The sequence below is a fragment of the Chanos chanos genome, chromosome 3 (genome assembly GCF_902362185.1).
Source record: "Chanos chanos chromosome 3, fChaCha1.1, whole genome shotgun sequence".
Classification (NCBI taxonomy): Eukaryota; Metazoa; Chordata; class Actinopteri; order Gonorynchiformes; family Chanidae; genus Chanos; species Chanos chanos.
In genome coordinates this window covers 16,968,152-16,987,500 of record NC_044497.1, presented here as the reverse complement: position 1 = coordinate 16,987,500, position 19,349 = coordinate 16,968,152, and the positions used below count along the sequence as shown (strand labels likewise).

The 19,349-nt window shown below is 44.3% G+C and overlaps 1 protein-coding gene across 3 annotated transcripts in view; it reads right to left on the bottom strand.

The window, feature by feature from the left end:
- The window catches only part of nrp1a (neuropilin 1a), a 60,489-nt gene extending 41,418 nt beyond the window's left edge, over positions 1-19,071 (bottom strand). For all 3 annotated transcript variants that reach the window (XM_030768203.1, XM_030768202.1, XM_030768204.1), the window contains exons 1-2: positions 18,574-19,071; positions 16,712-16,886 (exon numbers count right to left, since the gene is read on the bottom strand). In XM_030768203.1, coding sequence (XP_030624063.1) covers positions 16,712-16,886; positions 18,574-18,640 — 242 coding nt within the window. In that variant the 5' untranslated portion in view covers positions 18,641-19,071. The remainder of the gene's footprint in view (positions 1-16,711; positions 16,887-18,573) is intronic.
- Positions 19,072-19,349: the final 278 nt, after the last annotated feature.

Here is a 19,349-nt window from a genome sequence, read left to right as displayed (position 1 = left end):
AGAAAGCTAAACTAATAGGCCAGTAAGGGTGGTCCAGTCATAGTCATTGGTCCATATGCACTAATAACTCTAGCAGAGGAGTATGCTGGCATGTGTACTGCTCTTTTCAGTGGGTTTTTGTACTGCAGATCTATTCTATTTGGAACAGACACTCTCAATGCTGATGTGAGATTTCAAGAATGAGAATTAGATTTGGCTCAGTGTCTGTTTTGACTGACAGACATGTCAGGGGAAGTGTATCGGAGCAGGCTGCCGTTACCATGGCATTTAATCAGCCGTAACTCCTGGATCCCTGCAAGCAGAGGAGAGGAGTCACACAGGGCCAACGGACTAATGGATTTCTTCTCTTGAGTTTTTTTTTTCCCCAAACCTTCCATCTTTCCCTTCATTAAAAAAACATAACTCCTAAATCCCACATATACTCAAACACACACACGATCTCGCAAACCCACAGGAATCTATGCACACACACACACACTCTCTCTCTTTCTTTTTTTCTCTCTGTCACACACACACACACACACACACATACATACACACACAGACACACACACACAGACACCTTCAACCCTCCCGTCAGACGCAACTCCACATAACTTACTATCACATAACTGAATTCACACATTGGCTTAATTTGTGCCATTCTTAACAGCATTTCTCTTCTTGATGCTGCTGTAGTCAAGAAACAATCCCCCCCCCCCCCAAAAGAAGAAATTTGCCTCTTGCCTCCACATTCCAGTGCCCCCCCCCCCCCTTGCGACATACACAGCACTCTTTGACTGCCTTGCATTAGGATGAGGATATCTGTAAAAATTTAACGAAGGCACCACAAACAGAATGGGGGAAGAGGGTGGTGGGGAGAGAGAGCGAGAGAGAGACTCACACTGAATCTACAGGGCTATTAGGATGGGGTTTGTGTCAGTCGGCAGGAGGTAGCATGAACCTCTGTGTGTGTGTGTGTGTGTGTGTGTGCGCGCGCGGGGCGTGTGTGTGTGCGTGTGTGTGTGTATGTGTGCATGAATATGAGAAGCTCTGTGAAATTGGCTCTCCTGAGGGGACAGTAATGTAGGGATGACTTCACCCGTGTCTCTGCCTAGCTGCCTCTGATAGGAGGAGATCTCATGGCATCACTCACTGGAGACAGGGCTGCCACTGCAAAAACACACACACACACACACACACATAGACATCCCTCTGTCTCTCTTTTACAGACATACACATACACACACAGGGCACAGGTCTGCCACTGTAAAAACTCAATCTGACTTGCTCCGTTCTGCTCCAGGTAACACACCCATTCACATACACACATACAAAAACTAACATTCATACATACACACACAGACCACATGAAACACACACACACACACACACACACACACACTCACACCTTTTCTCTCACTACCCCTCCTTTGGACTCTGATTTTGTATCCAGTGATCTCACCCTGTTTTTTTTCTTGGGTGGGTTTTTTTTTCTGCTTGATGGCATTTTTCATTTGCGTTTTCTCCCCACACCCCCACCTTTTTTTTTTTTTTTTTTTGTTTTTCAGTCCCTGCCCACTTCCTTTCAGAGCCAGCTGTAGAAACAACGTCAGCCTGCTTGTGCAAATAAAGCCTCTTTTTTCGCCCCTTCCATCATTCCTTTATCAGCAACCAGTTCACCTACGAATTCACCGCGCCACATTTACACAGGAATTCAGCCAGGTCACTGAGTCTCTACTCTCTCTTTTTACGGCACAGTGATCGTAAAAGCCCAGCCATTTACACAGTTCAAACATCCCTCTGAGCAAAGGGCTGGAAGACCCTTCTCTGTGGTATGGTGCCACTCTTCATTTCACAACAAAGCTGAATTTTTAGGCTGTGCTGTGTTGAAACTGTACTACGAGGTTGTATTACACTGAATCTGTGTTGTGAGGTTGTACTGCATTCAATTTGAATTGTGAGGTTGTATTGCATCGAGTTTGTGTTGTGAGGTTGTATTGCATTGAGTTTTAGTTGCGTGGTTGTGTTGGATTGAGGTTGTGTCGCACTGAGACTGTGTAGTCAGGTCATATTGTTTAGAGATTTCATTGTGAGGTTGTATTTTTTAGAGATCTGTGGTTGCACTTATGACAAGGTGTCATGCTTGGTCTTAACCATGGTAAGGAAAGAGAAATTAAGCAACCAAACCACATCATCACCATCATCATCATCATCATCATCATCTCTGTGAGGGTTACCACCACTGAAGCGTATGTGGTCATCAATAATGCACTGCAGGAAAGACACACTCCTCCAAAGTTGAGTTCAGTGAGTCTGTGTTCTGTGCATCAGTACCCATGCATGCTCATGGCTCCCATTATCTCATTGCACCCTACCAAGTAAACTCTCTGACCCATGCAGACGAGATGTCGTCTCCTAAGGAACGCTAGGTATGGACGGTTCAGGACATAGATCTAGTATTCTTTTTGCACTGTGAAAGCTCAAGGGGGACATCCTTGGCAGTAGAAATCCCACTGAAATCAGATTTAGATGGGGAACATCAATCTTTCTCTCTCTCTCTGTCTCTCTGTCTCTCTCTCTCTCTCTCTCTCTCGTAGAGCTTATAATTCGCTTCACTGCTTTTGACTCTGCTCCTGCAGAGGGACCCCCCCTCCCCACACCTCCCTTCATACACATAAACACATATCCACACATTCACTTCCAAATCCAATCCAGCCACCCACTGCCCAAACCTGCATGCTGCTGAGAGTTTAAAAAATTGATGCAGTGTTGCAGCACTCAGAGAGAGAGAGGAAGAGAGGGAGAAAGAGAAGAAAATAGAAGAAAACAGCATCAGCTGAAAATGTTTCTCCCTGCCTGAAAACACTGTGGTCACACAGTCAGATTCAAACAACGTGAAAATAGAGTTATAGGAGTCACAGTAGAATAGAGACACCGTCACACCTAAAGTGATATTAGGCTTCTTTTCTGTGACGGAAAAAAAACCACCACCACTACCATCACCAACAATAACTAACAGCTTAACATCCTCACAAAAATGTTTGAGCATTTTTACTCAGGCATATCAACTACCCGTCACACACACCTTCAGCCCCCTGTTTCTCCTGCCACAGATGGATCTGGTAAAGAAGAAATAGGCGAAAAAGACAAGATAGGATGCAGATGGAGTGGGGAGCTAGCCCCAGGGCTCATACTGCCTCTGAGGAGGGGTGGGGGTGGGGGGGGGGCATCTCCAAGGAACATTCCTCACTCCACACATGTCCTCATGTCTTGGGGGTTCCATAGAGCACTCATCAGATTCCAACTCTGTAGAACCCCCAGCTGTTCCGCCCAGCTGTTCCACTGACTTGGTTCTGACCAATTCTTACTTCTCGTTTGGTTTGTCATTGTGTTTTGCAAATGGATTATTTTATAGCTGCACAGGGGCTCCTGAGCACCAAGGCCTAGTAATAACAGTACATTGTCCTTACAAAGCAGGTCTGTGATTATTTGGAGAGAGGTAAGTGGGAAAAGACAGGGACTCCTGATTCTCATGCGCATAACTGAAAAATACCCCTGGTAGTCATGGTGAACCAAGGGAACTCTTTATTAAAAAAAAAAAAAAAGACCAGGACAGACCTCAGAGCTAGGGATGGAGTTTACCAAATACACTCATCAAAATCAACACAATGCCCCCACCACTGCAAGTTCCACCCCCTCAGGTCCCTATTCTCACCTCTCTCCATCAACCCATTTAAATTTAAACACTCAAATGGTGAGGCCAGTCAGGTAGTTTTTTATGTGTTTTTTTTTTTTTTTTTACTTGATGTGTCTGACATTACAGTGCTGCTCTTTCTTGGCCTTAATGTAACAGCCGTTCTATCTGGATGTGTGCTCGGAGGGGGATCACTGTCAAGCCTGTCAGGTGAGAATGGGAATGGATTCTCTCCTTCTCCTCAACACACACACACACAAAGAAGACCACAGTGACGGTGAAAATGGACTGCCAATCCAGAAGGGAAATTAAAACAAAAAGGGATAAATCTAATTCTCCTCGACCTTCGGCTGGCTGCCTCGCAATGTATTAGCCCAGCTCTGCTACAGTCTGCAGGGAAAACACAGAGCAGGCAATCCCAATGTGTCAAATGAGAACATTAGCTCCAGTTCACACGCCCAGAGACAATGAACCACAGGCTAACAATACAACAAACAGCCAAGCTGCTTGTCCTTCTGGTAAACACTGTCACTCAAATCCTGTATTACATTTACAGAGCTGAAATATAACTGTTAGCGATACCTTGTGCTGTAAGCCATGACAGTTTTTTTCAGGCGCTGTGTAGTAACTATGAGGGCTATCTCTGCCTATTGCTTGTTTTTTGTTGTTTGTTTACTGTTTTCAATGTTTAAGTAGATCTGAGTGAAAACAGACTGCAGAAGGACAAATCTCTGGCGATACTCTGACAAACGCTTTGGCTAATACTAATTTGCCGCAATGCCTGAAGTCATCTTGAGCTTTTCAAGACATCTCGGGGTAAAGCAAATTCCACGGCAACAACAGGCTTCTACAACCAACCTTAGACATTTACAGATAGGCAGAGTGGAACGTACAGGAAAAGCCTCATCATCAGCTGTCATCCTGGCCATCAAGTTTGCAAAAACAAGCAAACAGACTGTCATTTATGGAGGCCCCATGTTGAATGGGGTTAGCATTTTGTACAAAGGGATCCAAGACGTGATTATGAAGTTGGGATTTTTTTCTCCAAATGTTAAGGTCTTGAGGGAAAGTTGGCTAGAGCTGGCTTACAGAATCACAAGATGCTTTATTTCTCTAACTTTCTTTCATGGGTTTACGACATTCATTAACTCAGCTGACTGTAATGGTTGTCCTGGCCCAGGAGGTGTTCTCAGGTCAGTATGGACCTCATCTCTGTCAATCCCATCATCCATCCTTCAGACAGACAGACAGGCAAACAAGTGGAGGACCTTGTCCCAGAGAGAACGAAAACCCTCTGAAAACAGATTTCTTAATGACAGAAACTTACAGGCAGCCATCAAAACTGATCTGAAGAACATACAAATCTGAGGGGGTTTCAACAATGTCTGGAACCAATCAGTGGCTCTCTTTTTTTCTCCCTCTTAACAAATTGCTCTGCACTTTATAATTCACCCTTTTCATCACCACACAGTTACCACCCTGTAATGTTTGATGTGCCAGTCTCCGAGTGCAGTATGGCCATCGCTAAATGGTATACCAGTCAGCGGTTGTGCCTGACGTCCCAATCCTAACTGATTCAATCTGAAGTGTTTAGAAGTGGGCATTGGGTGCATGTGTGTGCGTTTGAGTGTTGTGGGCTGGTACAAAGGGTGTGGTTCAAAAGGGTGGAGACACCTCAAGTGGTTCTGTGCATGTGATGACCATACAACGGTCTCATATCAGCCCTGCCATACAAAGCACAGCTGTGGCAAAGCCTTCTGCCTGACTGAGTCCATATTTTTAGATTGGGTTCGATTTTTTGGCGTGTGCAGTGCAGCGAACTGCATCGAGAGCGCCTCCATAAACGGCAATTATGATTAACGTTGATGTATGTAAGCGTGCCGGCTGCCATTTGCTTTTCTAATTACACTCCTCAGAGATCTACAGATTTCAACAATTATATTAATAAACCAGAGTATTTAGAGCCAATTATTGCATCACACACACACACACACACACACACACAACAGAGAATTCTTTCATTAGAGGGAAAAAGAAAAAGAGCAAGAGAGAGAGAATAAGAAAGAAAGAGAGAGAGAGAGAAATCCATCCATTCTTTACCATATATTGCTGTACTAATGAAGTAAAATGAGCAGCAAGCCCTGATCCCTCACTCTCTTTGTTAGTCTTTCATGGCTCTCCTTCCTTGTCACAGACACTGTGAGTTTCCCTTTTTTCCATCCCTCATAACGAAACATACACTCCACCGATTCTTCTTATCTGTGGTCTATGTAAAGCCCATGGGGCCATAAATGAAAGAGAAAACACAGAATGTTTCTTAAAGCCCATATTCAAACTGTTCTACAATCACAGGACGACTACATCCCTGTACTGTGAAAAAACGTGGAGTGTCATTATCTGTGGAGGGTTTTGAAGTTAATGGTTACGTATGGTCCTCATCCTAACGATGCCCCGCTGGTCCTGTTCTAGCACAGCGAGACAAAAACCGTCCGTGGCCTGGCCTTCATCCTCAGCAGGGCACCGCCTGAACCCTGCCTACATTTATAATGAGCTCTAATAGATTTACACAAGTGAATTATGCACACAGACGGCAGGCGTGTTAAAACATTCAGACTGTATGGCTCACTAACACACAATCACTCATTGGCTCAAGTTCTTACCGGGACTTATCAGCCATTCAGATGTAAAATATACTCAGATGAATTTCCTGTGTAGTATGGAAATGCACACTTAATGACTTAGGCTGGATATGATTATGACAAGCTGTCTATGAGGCCCCTACTTGAAGTACTACCAAACAGTCTTTCTACTCCTAGCACCTTTCACTATTTAATCCATTAATTACACCAATAAAACAAAACCATTGCAGAATTTGTGGTCGTGCATTCAAAGACACGTGCATGAAATATTAGACTGTAAAATGACCTCATTTTGAGTCCAACATCCTGCTCTTGCACTGGAAAGAGCATTGCCAATTAATTAGACAACTCGCCCCCGGGGTAACATGGGAAATAAGAATTTACCGACGATCGTGAGACAGGCATCGCTACAAATGAACTTCTGCCGAAGAAATCACGTACGCCCTAGCTACTCCTGCTTCTGTATGCATTTACTCTCAGAGCTGCCCAAAGAGCTGAGGGGAGGAGGTACCAACAAACAGTTTTTTTTTTTTTATTTCCCCCTTTTCAATGTGCTGTAGGATGGATCATAACAAATTGGTCATCTCAGTCAGTCAAGTGTGATCACACTGCATTATCCACAACCCTGTGCCTTTGGCCTCCATGCTGAAGTTTTACACAGTGGATACAGCAGGAGTTGTAACCAGCCAACCAGGGGGGGAAGGGGAGGTGGGGGGGTGGTGGTGGTGGTAATAGAAAGGCACGACTGAAAGTGAAAAGAAAAGAGAAGCAAAGGAAGAAACTGAAAGAACAGGAGTGGAATAAGAGCGGACAGAGGGAGCAGGTCTTCATATTGTCTCTGTCAGGGAACCTATTTCGCCAGGCCATTACCAAGAGAATGGCTCCCATTTGTCCCACCTTGACATCTGATACAGGGCTATGATTACATGGTAACATCACTGGCCCGGGTCCTGCCCGGCACTCTGATTATATGACATTGTTACTACGATGAGAAGTCAAGGGGAAGAAACAGTGGAGGGGGGTGCAAGGATGCTGTGGGAGGGGGGGGGGCAGTCAGACGAGTACCGTCTTCCATTAAATACACAATCTACCCCCCCCCCCCCCCCCCCCCCTTCTTCTCTATTCCGCCCTCTGCCTTTGCCACGCTAATGCTAATACTAACGCTGTCTGGCATGAATAAGGACTGACATGCCAGCCTTTCCTCAGGCCTGGCTGTGTCTCCCTGAATGAAGGCAGCCTGCATGTCAATGGAGAGAGAGAGAGAGCGACAGAGAGAGAGAGAGAGAGAGAAAGCGACTCTGGGTCGGGTCATTGTAACGTTGGCTTTTGCCCTCCAGCAACACACACTGTGCAGCCTTCCCTGAAAGGCCAGACTTCTAGTGACATAAATCTAGTGACATACCTTACAGTCCTATATATGCTATGCTTTCCACTCTCTAACAACTGTACTGTCTATCTATCTATTGGATCGGGAGAATGCAGCCAGTGTTATCCTACAGATTAGAATCTTATAGATTAAGGTGAAATAGGAGCATTTGACAGGTCCAACAGGCTTAAAAATGAAGTGTATTACTATGTAGTGGAGATAGGAGCAAAAGTATGTGAGCGCATCCAATTTAGCTTCTCAGCCAGGACAAGTTCACAAGGAGCATGTGATCCTGTCAAACACACAGAGGGGACTATATTTAGCAAAAGAAATACAGTTGCTAAGATATGTGACCATACTAATATATACATACACACACACACACACACACACACACACATATATATATATATTATACGCATGCACAAACACACATCAGACTGTATTTAAAAGGAGAAAGATGGAAACTACATGAAGAGTTGAAACAGCCATGTAACTGTGTGGCCCGTTCATTTCTTTAGTGTGGTAAATAGACACACTCTCTCTCGCTCTCTCTCTTCTGAGAGTAATGAACGGGCAGAGGAGGAGGAGGTGGGAGGGAGGGGTAAGACTGGGGTCGTCTGGAGGTAAAGCCTTAGGGTGGCCTCCTAGACTCACGCTCCTCTTTACAGTACGTAGAGAAGAGAGAGTAATAGCATGAAAGAAATATTGCGTGCGTGCGTGTGTGTGTCTGCAAGGGGTGGGGGGGGGGTGTGAGAAAGAGAAATGGGAAGAAACACACAAAGAGGAACAGAGAGGAAAAACAGGACAGGAAGAGATGGAGAGAAAGACACTGTGTTTCAGAAAGAGAGAGAGAGTTGTAATGAATGGCACTATGAATAGCCCCAAGGGTCTGCTGGTGCTGGGTCAGTGTTGTTCGTCTCTCTCATCTCCTCTTCCATTCAGTTGTTCTTTTATCTGGATGACTGAAGGAGGCTACAGGAGCCATACATACATGACCACACTAGGAATTATTTAATTAGGAGTCCCCTTCATCTGTCCGTTTCTCCGCCATCCCACCTCCTTCCTCATCCCCCTCCTCATTTCTCACAGGCGGCAGTGTTGGGCTGGCCTTCCTCTGACTTGGTCATGTTCATGGAAAAGAATTGCAGGAGACTGCAGACACTGATACTAAAGCTAAAGAGATACAGCCAGGATGAACACACACACACACACACACACACATCCCTCAGATACCAAGCTATTTGTGTTCAAAGGCAGAGGAAGAGGAAAGAGGGAAAATTAGGAAAGGTATTGGAATGCGACATCTCCCGCTTTTGTTGCTGTGTCCTACGTGGATGATTAAGTTCAGGGGTGGTACATACATTTTTTTCCCCCCTTTGTCCTGATCCTTCCCAATAATAATTCCTCTCTGACACTAGGAATCTTCCAGAACAGTTTACTTTCATCAGATCTCCAAAGTTCAGTTTCTTATTAATAAGAATTCTAATGTTGTACACACACACATACACACACACACAGAGAAAGTTCTTGGAGCCGCAGAAAAGGGGGACACACGCTGAGAGAAGCAGGTGCCAAACTCTGCATCTCTTCCGCAACTGGTGTGTCCTGGGCAGGAACCAAAAATGTGTGTGTGTGTGTGTGTATGTGTGTGTGTGTGTGTGTATATATATATATATATGTATGTATCTGTTGAGTGTGGGGGGTAAGCTCTCGGTGTGCCATGCTTTGATCAAAGAGTTGATGCCTGGCAACCTTGCCAAGTTTTGGAGGGCGGACTGACCTCCCTATTCTCATGCATTGTGGAGACAGCCAACTTGGAACCATCCGGCACTGGTAATTAGCCCGCCCACACACTTGGACTGGCCGCTCCGCCGAAGGGTCCGGGCCCAGGACAGAGAGGAGATCAGAGAGAGGGGGGGGGGCCTCTTTCTCCCTCGCTACTGATGGGGGGCTGGGGCGGGGGGCGTATATAGCGTTACAGACAGGATAAAGTGAGAAGAGAGAACACTGGTGTCCCAGCGTGAAGTTGGTTTAAAAGGGTCTAACATTTATAGCTTTTGTAATGGTCATTGTGGGCTTAAAAATGTGTGTGTGAGGATAAAAGCTTTGCACACATGAAAAACACTCAGAATAAAAACAGGTTCCTGATCCACTGAAAGAAAATAAAGTGAAAAGCAAACAAAAACGATTTGAAGAGGGAATTGTGAAAGTGGCACAGAGACTGTCAAAAAAAAAAAAACAACTAAAAAGAAAAACAAAAAAGAGAGAGAAGACTCCTGCACCATCAATCATCATCTGTTTTATGCCGTTAAGCTCAACACGAGTGAAACGAGTGGAAAAGAAATGAAGATGGATGGCGTGAGAGAGAGAGAAAAAGAGATGAAAGCCTCAGTCCTTAATACTAGGCCCCTGATGAGAAGGCCCACCACAAACAACAAACCCGTCACGTATCTGTCTCTTTTTCTTTCCCCACTCTCTCTCTCTCTTTCAGAAATCTCCCTTTCTTCTCCTAATAGAAAGCCTGGGCCAGGCTGAAGCGTAATGAGCAACGCACACCGGGAATTGTTTTCCTTATCCAATCCTTGAGCTCATAGACCCTCAGGGTCTTCCAGTGACTGGGTTAGAGGCCCATCAATCAAAAGTAAAGGGGCCATTTATGGCTCGGCAGCTAACTAAACATGGCCCGCACGCAGGGCTATGGTGCATTAGAGCGCCAATAGGACCACATCAATTAAAGCAGAGCTTAGAGCCTCTCTGTCACTCTCCGAGGGTGGAGGTGGATTTCCAATAAAAACACACCAGGGCGTTCGGGGCTTTTTAACTAATCTAACAGGACCCCCCCCTCTCCTCCTACTGGCCACTCATGAGTTCTAATTACCCCTCATTTACTTCCCTCTTTTGTTGTTTTTTGCATAACTTCAAAAAAAAAAAGAAGAAAAATGTAAGAGGGGTCCCTTGCGTGGAAACTGACAGCAGAAAGGAAAAACCTGTGGTTCACCCATTCAGGCTTCCAGCTGTTTCAGAATGGGACCAGTGATTAAAGGAGGAGTCTACCGTGGACTGGGCTTTTTCATCAGCTCAGAAAACAGGTAAAACAGAGTATCCATGGTCCGCAGGTCTCCAAATCAAGTTAAAAGTCTTGCATTTTGTCCTTTAATCACGTTGCATGTAAAAGCTCAGCTTTACTGAGTGAGCTTCTACAGGATTTGCAGTGGAAATACAGAACAGAAATTTCTCAACTGTTAGGGCTTAAAGCATGAGACTGGAAGCTTCCAGACTGGGAGGTCTGTTCTGAGCAAAGCTGGAAAAATCTCTGGTTGGTTGCTGCCAAAACCCTGCTTATAAGGCCAGACATCAGCTAATACTACAGACAAGGCCAGTTTAAAAATTCAGATGACAAAATATTGCATTGGAGGAGCGTTTTTGTTGTTTTCTTTTTCTTTTTTTTTTTGGCTGTCCCACTTGTTATCTGTAAAGCTCTATAAAATTCATTCACTTGCTCTCCTTCCCCACAAGCCCTTGATTTTAATCATATTCCTCCACATCCCCCCTCTCCATCAACTCAGCTTCTGAAACTTTTTTGTTTCTTATTTCTTTTTTCCCTTTCTTTCTCTATTCTTTCCACATCCCGATTTTCTCTATCCCTTCTTCCCATGGATAAGCTCAAGCTGAGCTGAGGAGTGGCTGCTTTCCTGCTTGTGGTGAGAGAAAGTGAGAGAGAGAGAGAGAGAGAGAGAGAGAGAGACAGACAGAGAGACAGAGAGAGAGAGCGTGAGAGACAGAGAGAGGGGGAGACAGAGAGAGAGAGAGGGAGAGAGAGAGAGAGAGAGAGAGAGAGAGAGAGAGAGAGAGAGAGAGATGCAAGCCAATGAATCAAACGAGTGACAGAGCAGCAGGGAGTACGGCAGATGTCACAGAGAGAGAGCTTTTCAATCAGTCCGTCCTTCCAGCACGCAGCCAAGGTGAACCGTTTCATCCCAGCCAGACACACACACACACACACACACACACACTTCACTTTAATCCCTCTCATTAACCAGAGGACTTTACTACCTCTGACCCTTGGTGTCACACAAGAAGGTGAGCAGTTCAAAGACAGAGATAGAGAGATAGAGAGCGAGAGAGTGAGAGAGAGAGAGACAGGGCAGGCCACGGAGAAGACAATATGCGGTGGGATAATAGATAGATAAAAAATGGGAGGAGACAGGGAGAGAGAGAGAGAGAAATAGCCCAGACAAAATATAAGTGCTTTCTCTGTCACTTTCTCCAGTAGAGCATATGACTTCCTTACAGAGAAGTACTGTCTACTGATTCTGTTTTGGGGCTTTCCCTGTGCACGTATGTGTGTGTGTGTGTGTGTGTGTGTATGTGTGCGTGCGTTCGTGTTGTTACTTACCACACTAACACTAGCACCATTCTTTCAGTACTTCATATGAAAACTGACACCTCTACTCATTACATGCCTAGCAAACTTTCAGACACCCAGAACAAATTGGATTTGGGTTAATTCTGGGGAAACAAACAGCTTCCAGACAAGACACATTGCTCCAAATGGTGCCAAAAGTCCACAATTTAATGGGCTGCTTTTATTTCTTGCAATCTAATTTACAGTAAACACCTTCAGCTGCACATTGTACTAGGACAAACAAACACTGCCAGGTGCACGCTAGTGAAGGCAAAACCACACACACACACACACACACACACACACACACACACACACACACAGAAAGTGGTAGCTGCACCTGCTCTGGACAGTTAAGTGAGATGGACAGTAACCTTTGACGCTTGTTGGGGATTCAGAAATAGCCTTGGTGCACTTTTTCGCCGTGTTTGATCAAGAGGTGTGTGGAATGTTTTGCTGACAGTTACTGAGTGAAATAAAAAATGATAAAGGGTAGTGGGGAAGACAGAATGAATGCGTGTTCGTGAGGGCCATAAGAATTCTGGAACAATCTCTATCAGCTTCAGACTCCTCCGCACGCTGCTCTGAGGTCAGCACATTCTCTCTGTTTTCTTTCTGACTTTCTTTCTTAGGAAGAAAGGAGTTTGTTACATTCCGACCTTCTTTATGTCCTGTCCGTGACAACCGTTGATGAATGTTCATGCAAGTCTCTTTGACTTTGTTGCTTATATGGTGGAGTTCCATGAAAGGGAATAGAGGGAGTAGGCACGGAGTGGGGGTGGAGAAGGAGAGCTGTGGTCCTGCTCTGCCCCTGCACAGAGCCTCTTTTTAGGGGGACAGGAGTCACTATGTGCCCCAGCTGTAGTTCACATAGTAGGAATAGTGCCTTCGTGGATCATGGGGCAGGGGTGGCTGAAACAGTGAGTACTGGGAGGACTCACAACAGCATGAATTCTGTTTGTCTTTGTGTTGCAATTCCTGTCTATCACCCTCTGACTGTCTCTCCCTCTCTCTGTCTCTCTCTGTCTCTCTCTCACTCACACTCCCTTACACACACACACTCACACACACACACACACAAAACTCACACATAAAATTCACACTTCTCTTTCTAACTCCATTCAAGACCACAGCAGGGAGTGCTGAATGCACTACTGAATCACCAGACATACTGTATCTCTCAGCCATAATCTTTGTGAAAGAGCAGCTGAAATGAATGCTCCACTCCACTCCATCCTCTCCTCTCCTCTCCTTTCCAGCCTTTGGATCTGACCAGTCAGTAGCCGGGCTACAGCTAAGTGCTACAGGAGTATTGTCTCTGTACAGACGTGAATATGTTTGCTCTCTCGGCGGGGGGTGCCGTGCTTTCTGGGGCTGCCCAGCAGGAGAGTGCTGAGGGCGGGTCACCTCTCCTGGCAAAAGGGGCCTCCACTTTCAGGCTCAGAGTTACTGCCACAGAGGCATGGGGGGGGGGGGGGGGGGGTGGGGGGTAGGAGACTCCTCTAAGGCACTGGGAGGCCATGGGGGGCTTTCAATGATTTCGCATGAGCCAACAATGGGCCGTTCTTGAGGACACATTCCCTGAATATTTGCTCCTCCCCTTCCATAAGCAAGCACAAACACAGAGAGATACAGACAGACACACACATACACACACTCTCACATGCACTCCCCCAAGTCTGTGACCTGTCACACAAGAATTCTGTGCTCACAGAGACAAAGTCCAGAGAGATATGTTTGAAAAAGAGTGTGTGAGAGACAGAGAAAAAGAGAGAGAGGGCCATAAATGAACAACACTTGCTCCTCTCTCTCTCTCTCTCTCTCTCTCTCTCTCTTTCTCTCTCGCCACCTCTCTCTTCCTCAACTTAGCTGTACAGCTGTGCACCTCACAGTTTGGTGGAAGGAATCTAACAATCTAAAGAATGAACTGTGGCCAGTTTTGGTTTGGTCAGCAAATCTGAGCGCATCAATGATTCATGCCTGTCAGAAGCTTATCATATCTGTAGAAATCTGACACAGCGTACTCAAACAGCAGCAACCACAATACAAGCAGTCCAGTCCTGAGGAGAAACCAAACAGGGCTTTGATGGGTTTACAGCGTATGTCGAGAGCTAATTTGGCAGAGAACATTGCCGCCTCCCAACAAAACTAACCAATCTGTCTTGAATCTCACACAGAATCGAAAAAAGCGCAGTTCGCTTTTGAATTAGGTTCTATTTGGAAAGAATTACCGACCTAAAGTGGTTCTTATCTCTCCGTAATCTATGTAAGTTTATGTGTCTCAAATCTCTTCTGTTGAAGCTGAGGATTTTTGACATTATTATCAGATGCAGGAAACTGCAAACGTACACATACAACCTCACAGAGGGAATTTATATGAACCTTTGCTCTTTGTGTGGGATGAAAGCCAGAGTATTTCAGTGAAAAGACTTTAGTTCAAATATTTGCCTTGACAAAGTCAGGTTTCCCCTTAAACTTCATTAGCTGTTCAGTGTGCCAGTGTGTAACTCCAAAAGGGCATGAAATGCAAACACTACATCCAAAATGTTCATCTTTAAAATTCACTTAAAGCCTCAACTTCTTGATGGATCCTTTTTTTCTCTCTCTTTCTTTTCTTTTTCCCTCTCTCTCTCACACACATACACACAGGCTTCTACACAAACATGTCAGCACTTACATGTGTAACAACAAAGGTAGACCGAACTTCATTTTTTTTTTGTTTGGTATAAAAACCAGAGGACATTGAGTGTTCCTTGTTTGCTTTTCAGATCACAGCCATGCTCAGAACCTGAGCATGTGTGTTCCATTTGTGGCTAATTAAATTGTGGAAGAGTGCACTGAAGCATGCACTGTAGCTTCCACTCCCCCACTTCAATCCAGTCCATCTGATAAGGAAGCCATTTCGGTCATCAACAGTTTCCATTATGCAAAGGGACTTCATGTGTGTCCAGCTGAAACTAGAAGTCAAGAGGAAAAACACTGAAAGCACTGCCAATCGCCAGACACCAGATCCAGCAAATGTGTCTATGTCTTCTCTGAACTGAATTAGTGCCCCAAAACACACACACACACACACACACACACACACACGCACACCACAATATACGCATATATGGCACACCACCCTTTAAAATGGATTGAAAGCTGCCTGACTGGCTCGCCATAAAAGAAGAAAAAGTTCTGTACAGAGAACTTTGATTATCCTGTCGGTCGGGCTTCAGTGAGCTGATTAGATTTCCCAGACGCCTCTGCAGGTTATCTAGCCGTTAGCTTACCCCAATGATGCTGCAGTTTACAACCCTGTGACCACTCTATGGCTTGCTAAGCCATTTCAAAACATAATAAGTGTACTTTGGCAAATGTACAGTTGTTAATTCATGATTTACTCTAGCCACTAACAAAACAGAAATACAACAAAGAAATGAATTTGCTATGGCTGGATATCAAATAAGAGCGAGGGGGAAAAAAGTTAGAATAACAATGACCACACAGCAGATCCTGACAAAAACACAGTTTGAAGAAGTCAAATCAGACTGTAACACAAAGTCCTTTCCCGTCCATTATGGCCATGGGCACAATCGGTCGTTTCTCTTCCTCAACACAGTTAAACACAGGAAACTCATTCCTGACTAATTTCATTAACAAGATGCACTGAGTGTGTGTGCGTGCGTGTATGTGTGTGTGTGTGTTGGCGGGTGGGTGTGTGCACATGTGTTTCCTCCATATGCCCACCTACAGTCCAATCACATTAAGTGTATCCCACATTCTAGAGATGTGTGTGTGTGGGTAGATGTGTGTGTGTGTGTGTGTGTGTGTGTGTGTGTGTGTGGGGGGGGGGGGGGGGTTGTCATCTGAGTGGTCCCTGGCTGAGGAAACCCGACCCCCCCTGAGTAAAGACGGACCCCCTCTTTGTGTGCAGACAGCACCCAGTCATCCGAGGCTGTAAATCTAAGCCTTTTTACAGGGGCCACAAAAAGGTAAAGATCCTGATAAACGGTGCAATTAATACAAAGGTATTCATTTATCACAATGGGCCTGAGGCAGTGGAGTGCCGCATCTGAAAGGAGAGGATACAGTAACAGAAATGGGTGACAGCACACACATGACGTGATGTGACCCTGTAGCATAGACAAAGGAAGCAGACAAGCAAGGGAAGAGACGGCCAGCCACAGATAGGTGCACCTCAGGGCGTAATGTGAGCTGCTCATATTACCAATAGTGACTGCCTAGTTTACCAGGCCAAGACCAGACAAACAACAGCTCAACTGTTGAATTAGGTAATAAATCAAATTATTCAAATTTGTCAAGAAATTTCTGTTTGAGGAGAAAGCTGTTAAATGTTGCCGAGGGAAGCCAACCCAACACTTTTTGGGTAAGCCAATTTAGCCTTCTGTTTAGCCGATGTTTGATAAAAGAAACTACACTAAAAAGATCAAAGTTCATGAGAAGAATAATATATTAAGACAAGAGGTCAACGAAAATCAATATGTATCAATATGAAAAAGAAAGTAAAAATCCATATGTCAAAAAGCTGAATGGAGTTAAGAAGCGTTCTCGGCTATTAAACTGCCGCCAGGTGGCGCAGGTTCACACCAAATATGCACCACATCGCGAACACTTACTTGCATTCTCTGTCCTCGAGATCAAAATGAGGGTTGAAGTTGATTAGAATTCTCTGGTGAGGTCCCGGAGCAGTAATCACCCAAACGCATTTCTGAGATGGATAATAAGAAACCGGGTAGCCAGGCGAAGTGAGGTAATTTGCACTTGTGATTCTGATGTTATCCCCACATTTGTCTAAAAAGGAGAGAGAGAGAGGGAGAAAAAAAAAATCAGAGACCGTTGAATAATGAGTTGTTCAAACGAGCACGAGGAGCTCATCAAAAGTCTGAGATTCCGTGATGTTACCAAACGAGTTAACTCGGCGTCTTCAAACGTGACTTAACAATACCAGTGAATCATTATCTTCAGCTGCGAAGTTTCAGACATCATATCGGGCAACCACAAAGCGCAAAACAAGTGTTCTCACATTTAGACTAAATTTAGATTTAGAGATGTAGTGCAACCTACTGAATAATCATCAATAATTATCAAGACTGAAAAACGGAAAGTTCTATAAAATGTCAAGTGGGGTTTAAGGTCTGTAATTACAAAAAAAAGTTAACTACGATAACGTTGTGTTATTTAGTAGCCTAGATCTCAGCTACATGTAGGCTAATCTGTGTAGATGTATTAGCGGAGTTGGTCAAATATGACGAAGCCACAAAAGTAAAAAAAAAGAAAGTTGGACTTGGTTTTAAGTTTACATTTAATAAACTTTTAACTTACCTGAATATTTAGTGTGTAATTAAATGCAATAGGCTATATCAGTGAATGGATCCCTCGTTTTAAAAATATGCTTTAGTGATTCCCTGGCTATTTGTTAATAGCCTATTTACCTTTGTAGCCTCGACAATAATCATATTCTTCAAATATTGTGGCGTGTTCTGTTAAATGTCACTAACACATGTTTAGGTGAATAAGTCCTAATGGGCAAGACTCATTAGCCCCGACTGGGAGTAATGGATTAATTTAAGAGACTGCGCGGCGGATGGGGGGCTACTTGACTAAGGCGTTTCGGGACTTCGCTACTGGGGAGCGCGGAACAAGGTTTGTGAGCACTTCGGAGAGTTGGGAACCATATAGCCTTGAGTTAACGTACTACAGTCTCCATAAAATGCAATTTGAATGAAAATTCTTGCCTGATTTAACTTCAGGCAGGTAAAAGATCAGAAGTGAGGAAAGTCTTCTCTGGTGAGGGGAATTTTCATAACGATACCATAAAAGTCAAGCAAATAAATTTCAGTAGGCTATCCAGCACTCAAGCGAATAAAACACACACACGCACACACATTATATATATTGAAATCGCCAAGTTTCAATAGAATATATAAATATAATGGAAAGTTGTAGCCTATATATGAAATATATGGTGCATATGCATAATGGTATGTTAATTCCTGCCGAATACCTCTAAAAGTGCGTAAAAACATGCAACTGTCTTTTGCTCTAAGGACCATTTTATAAGTAGCTAAAATAATTCTCTTACTCAGTTAAAGACCTTATGACAGAGTGAAAGTTGTTTGCTGCCTCTCATGGATTCTTAATTTCAGTTAAATAGTAATATTTCTTAATATTTCCAGAACTAACAAAGTTATACCCTTCCCAACTCATTATAAGTAAAGGTAAAATAATTAGAAAACCGTAATTTTGTGTATCTGCAGTGTTACAAGGAGTCCTAACAAAATCCGAGAATGTCTGTTTCTGAATAATATTTTTATATGACATTCATAAAAACAGATTAAACAGTAATGTGCGCTCAAAAAAGATAGAAAGATGCGCAGGTGTGACGGGCGAAAATCCATGAGCCGTCCACGCCAGGTTTGTTCTCTAGTCCCAATAAATACTCCTTAAAATAACAGAGTGAGGGACAGTTGTCACTTACCATTTTTGAAAGCCCTGGCGATGACAAAGATTCCCGTAAAGAGGATCAACGCTAATCCACAATGCATCCTCGTTTCCGTGTTTGGTAGTGGAAAAATAAACTAAAATTAGAAAAACGTGAAAAAAAGAGAGAAAATCCTTTTGTGGTCCGATATGGTGTAATTCCCCTCCTCTGAGTGCCGTTTGACGAAAGGAAACCAAAACAACGAAGAAAATGTCTCAACGCAGTAAAATGTGCTTTTTCCGCGTCTTCAGGTTGCCTGCATCCTGTCATTCAGCTCTGGTTTCCCCTCTGCTCTCCGAACCGTGTTCCTCTCTCAAACGCTGGCGTTGCCATTTCCTTGAAAAGAACTTGGCGCCTGTTAAAGAATGACAGAAAAAAACACCAACAAGTCTCGTTTCAGCTCCTCGAAAATGATGACCAAGCGGGCGTAATCCTTTGCAATTAAAAAGAAAAGTCTTTCACTTTGGCTAGATAAGCAAATCGGTCTCGCTTAGTAGCCCGGCGCTCTGCTTAGTCTCATCTGACAAGACACGAGCTAGTAACACAAACATCTGGAGAATGGCATTGGCATAACAGCGTCTTAAGCAGATGGATACTCCCCCTGAATTGCAACCGCTTCTATCCTTTCTCGAGCGCTGTGCGCTGCCTGGCTGCTGAGGCTCGAGTCTCGGAGGGGATTTCTGATTGGTTTGATTACATATATGCAAAGCCAACCTATAGTCCCCCACCCTCTACCCTTTCAAAATCAAGACAACCTCTGTTTTCCCTCTGAG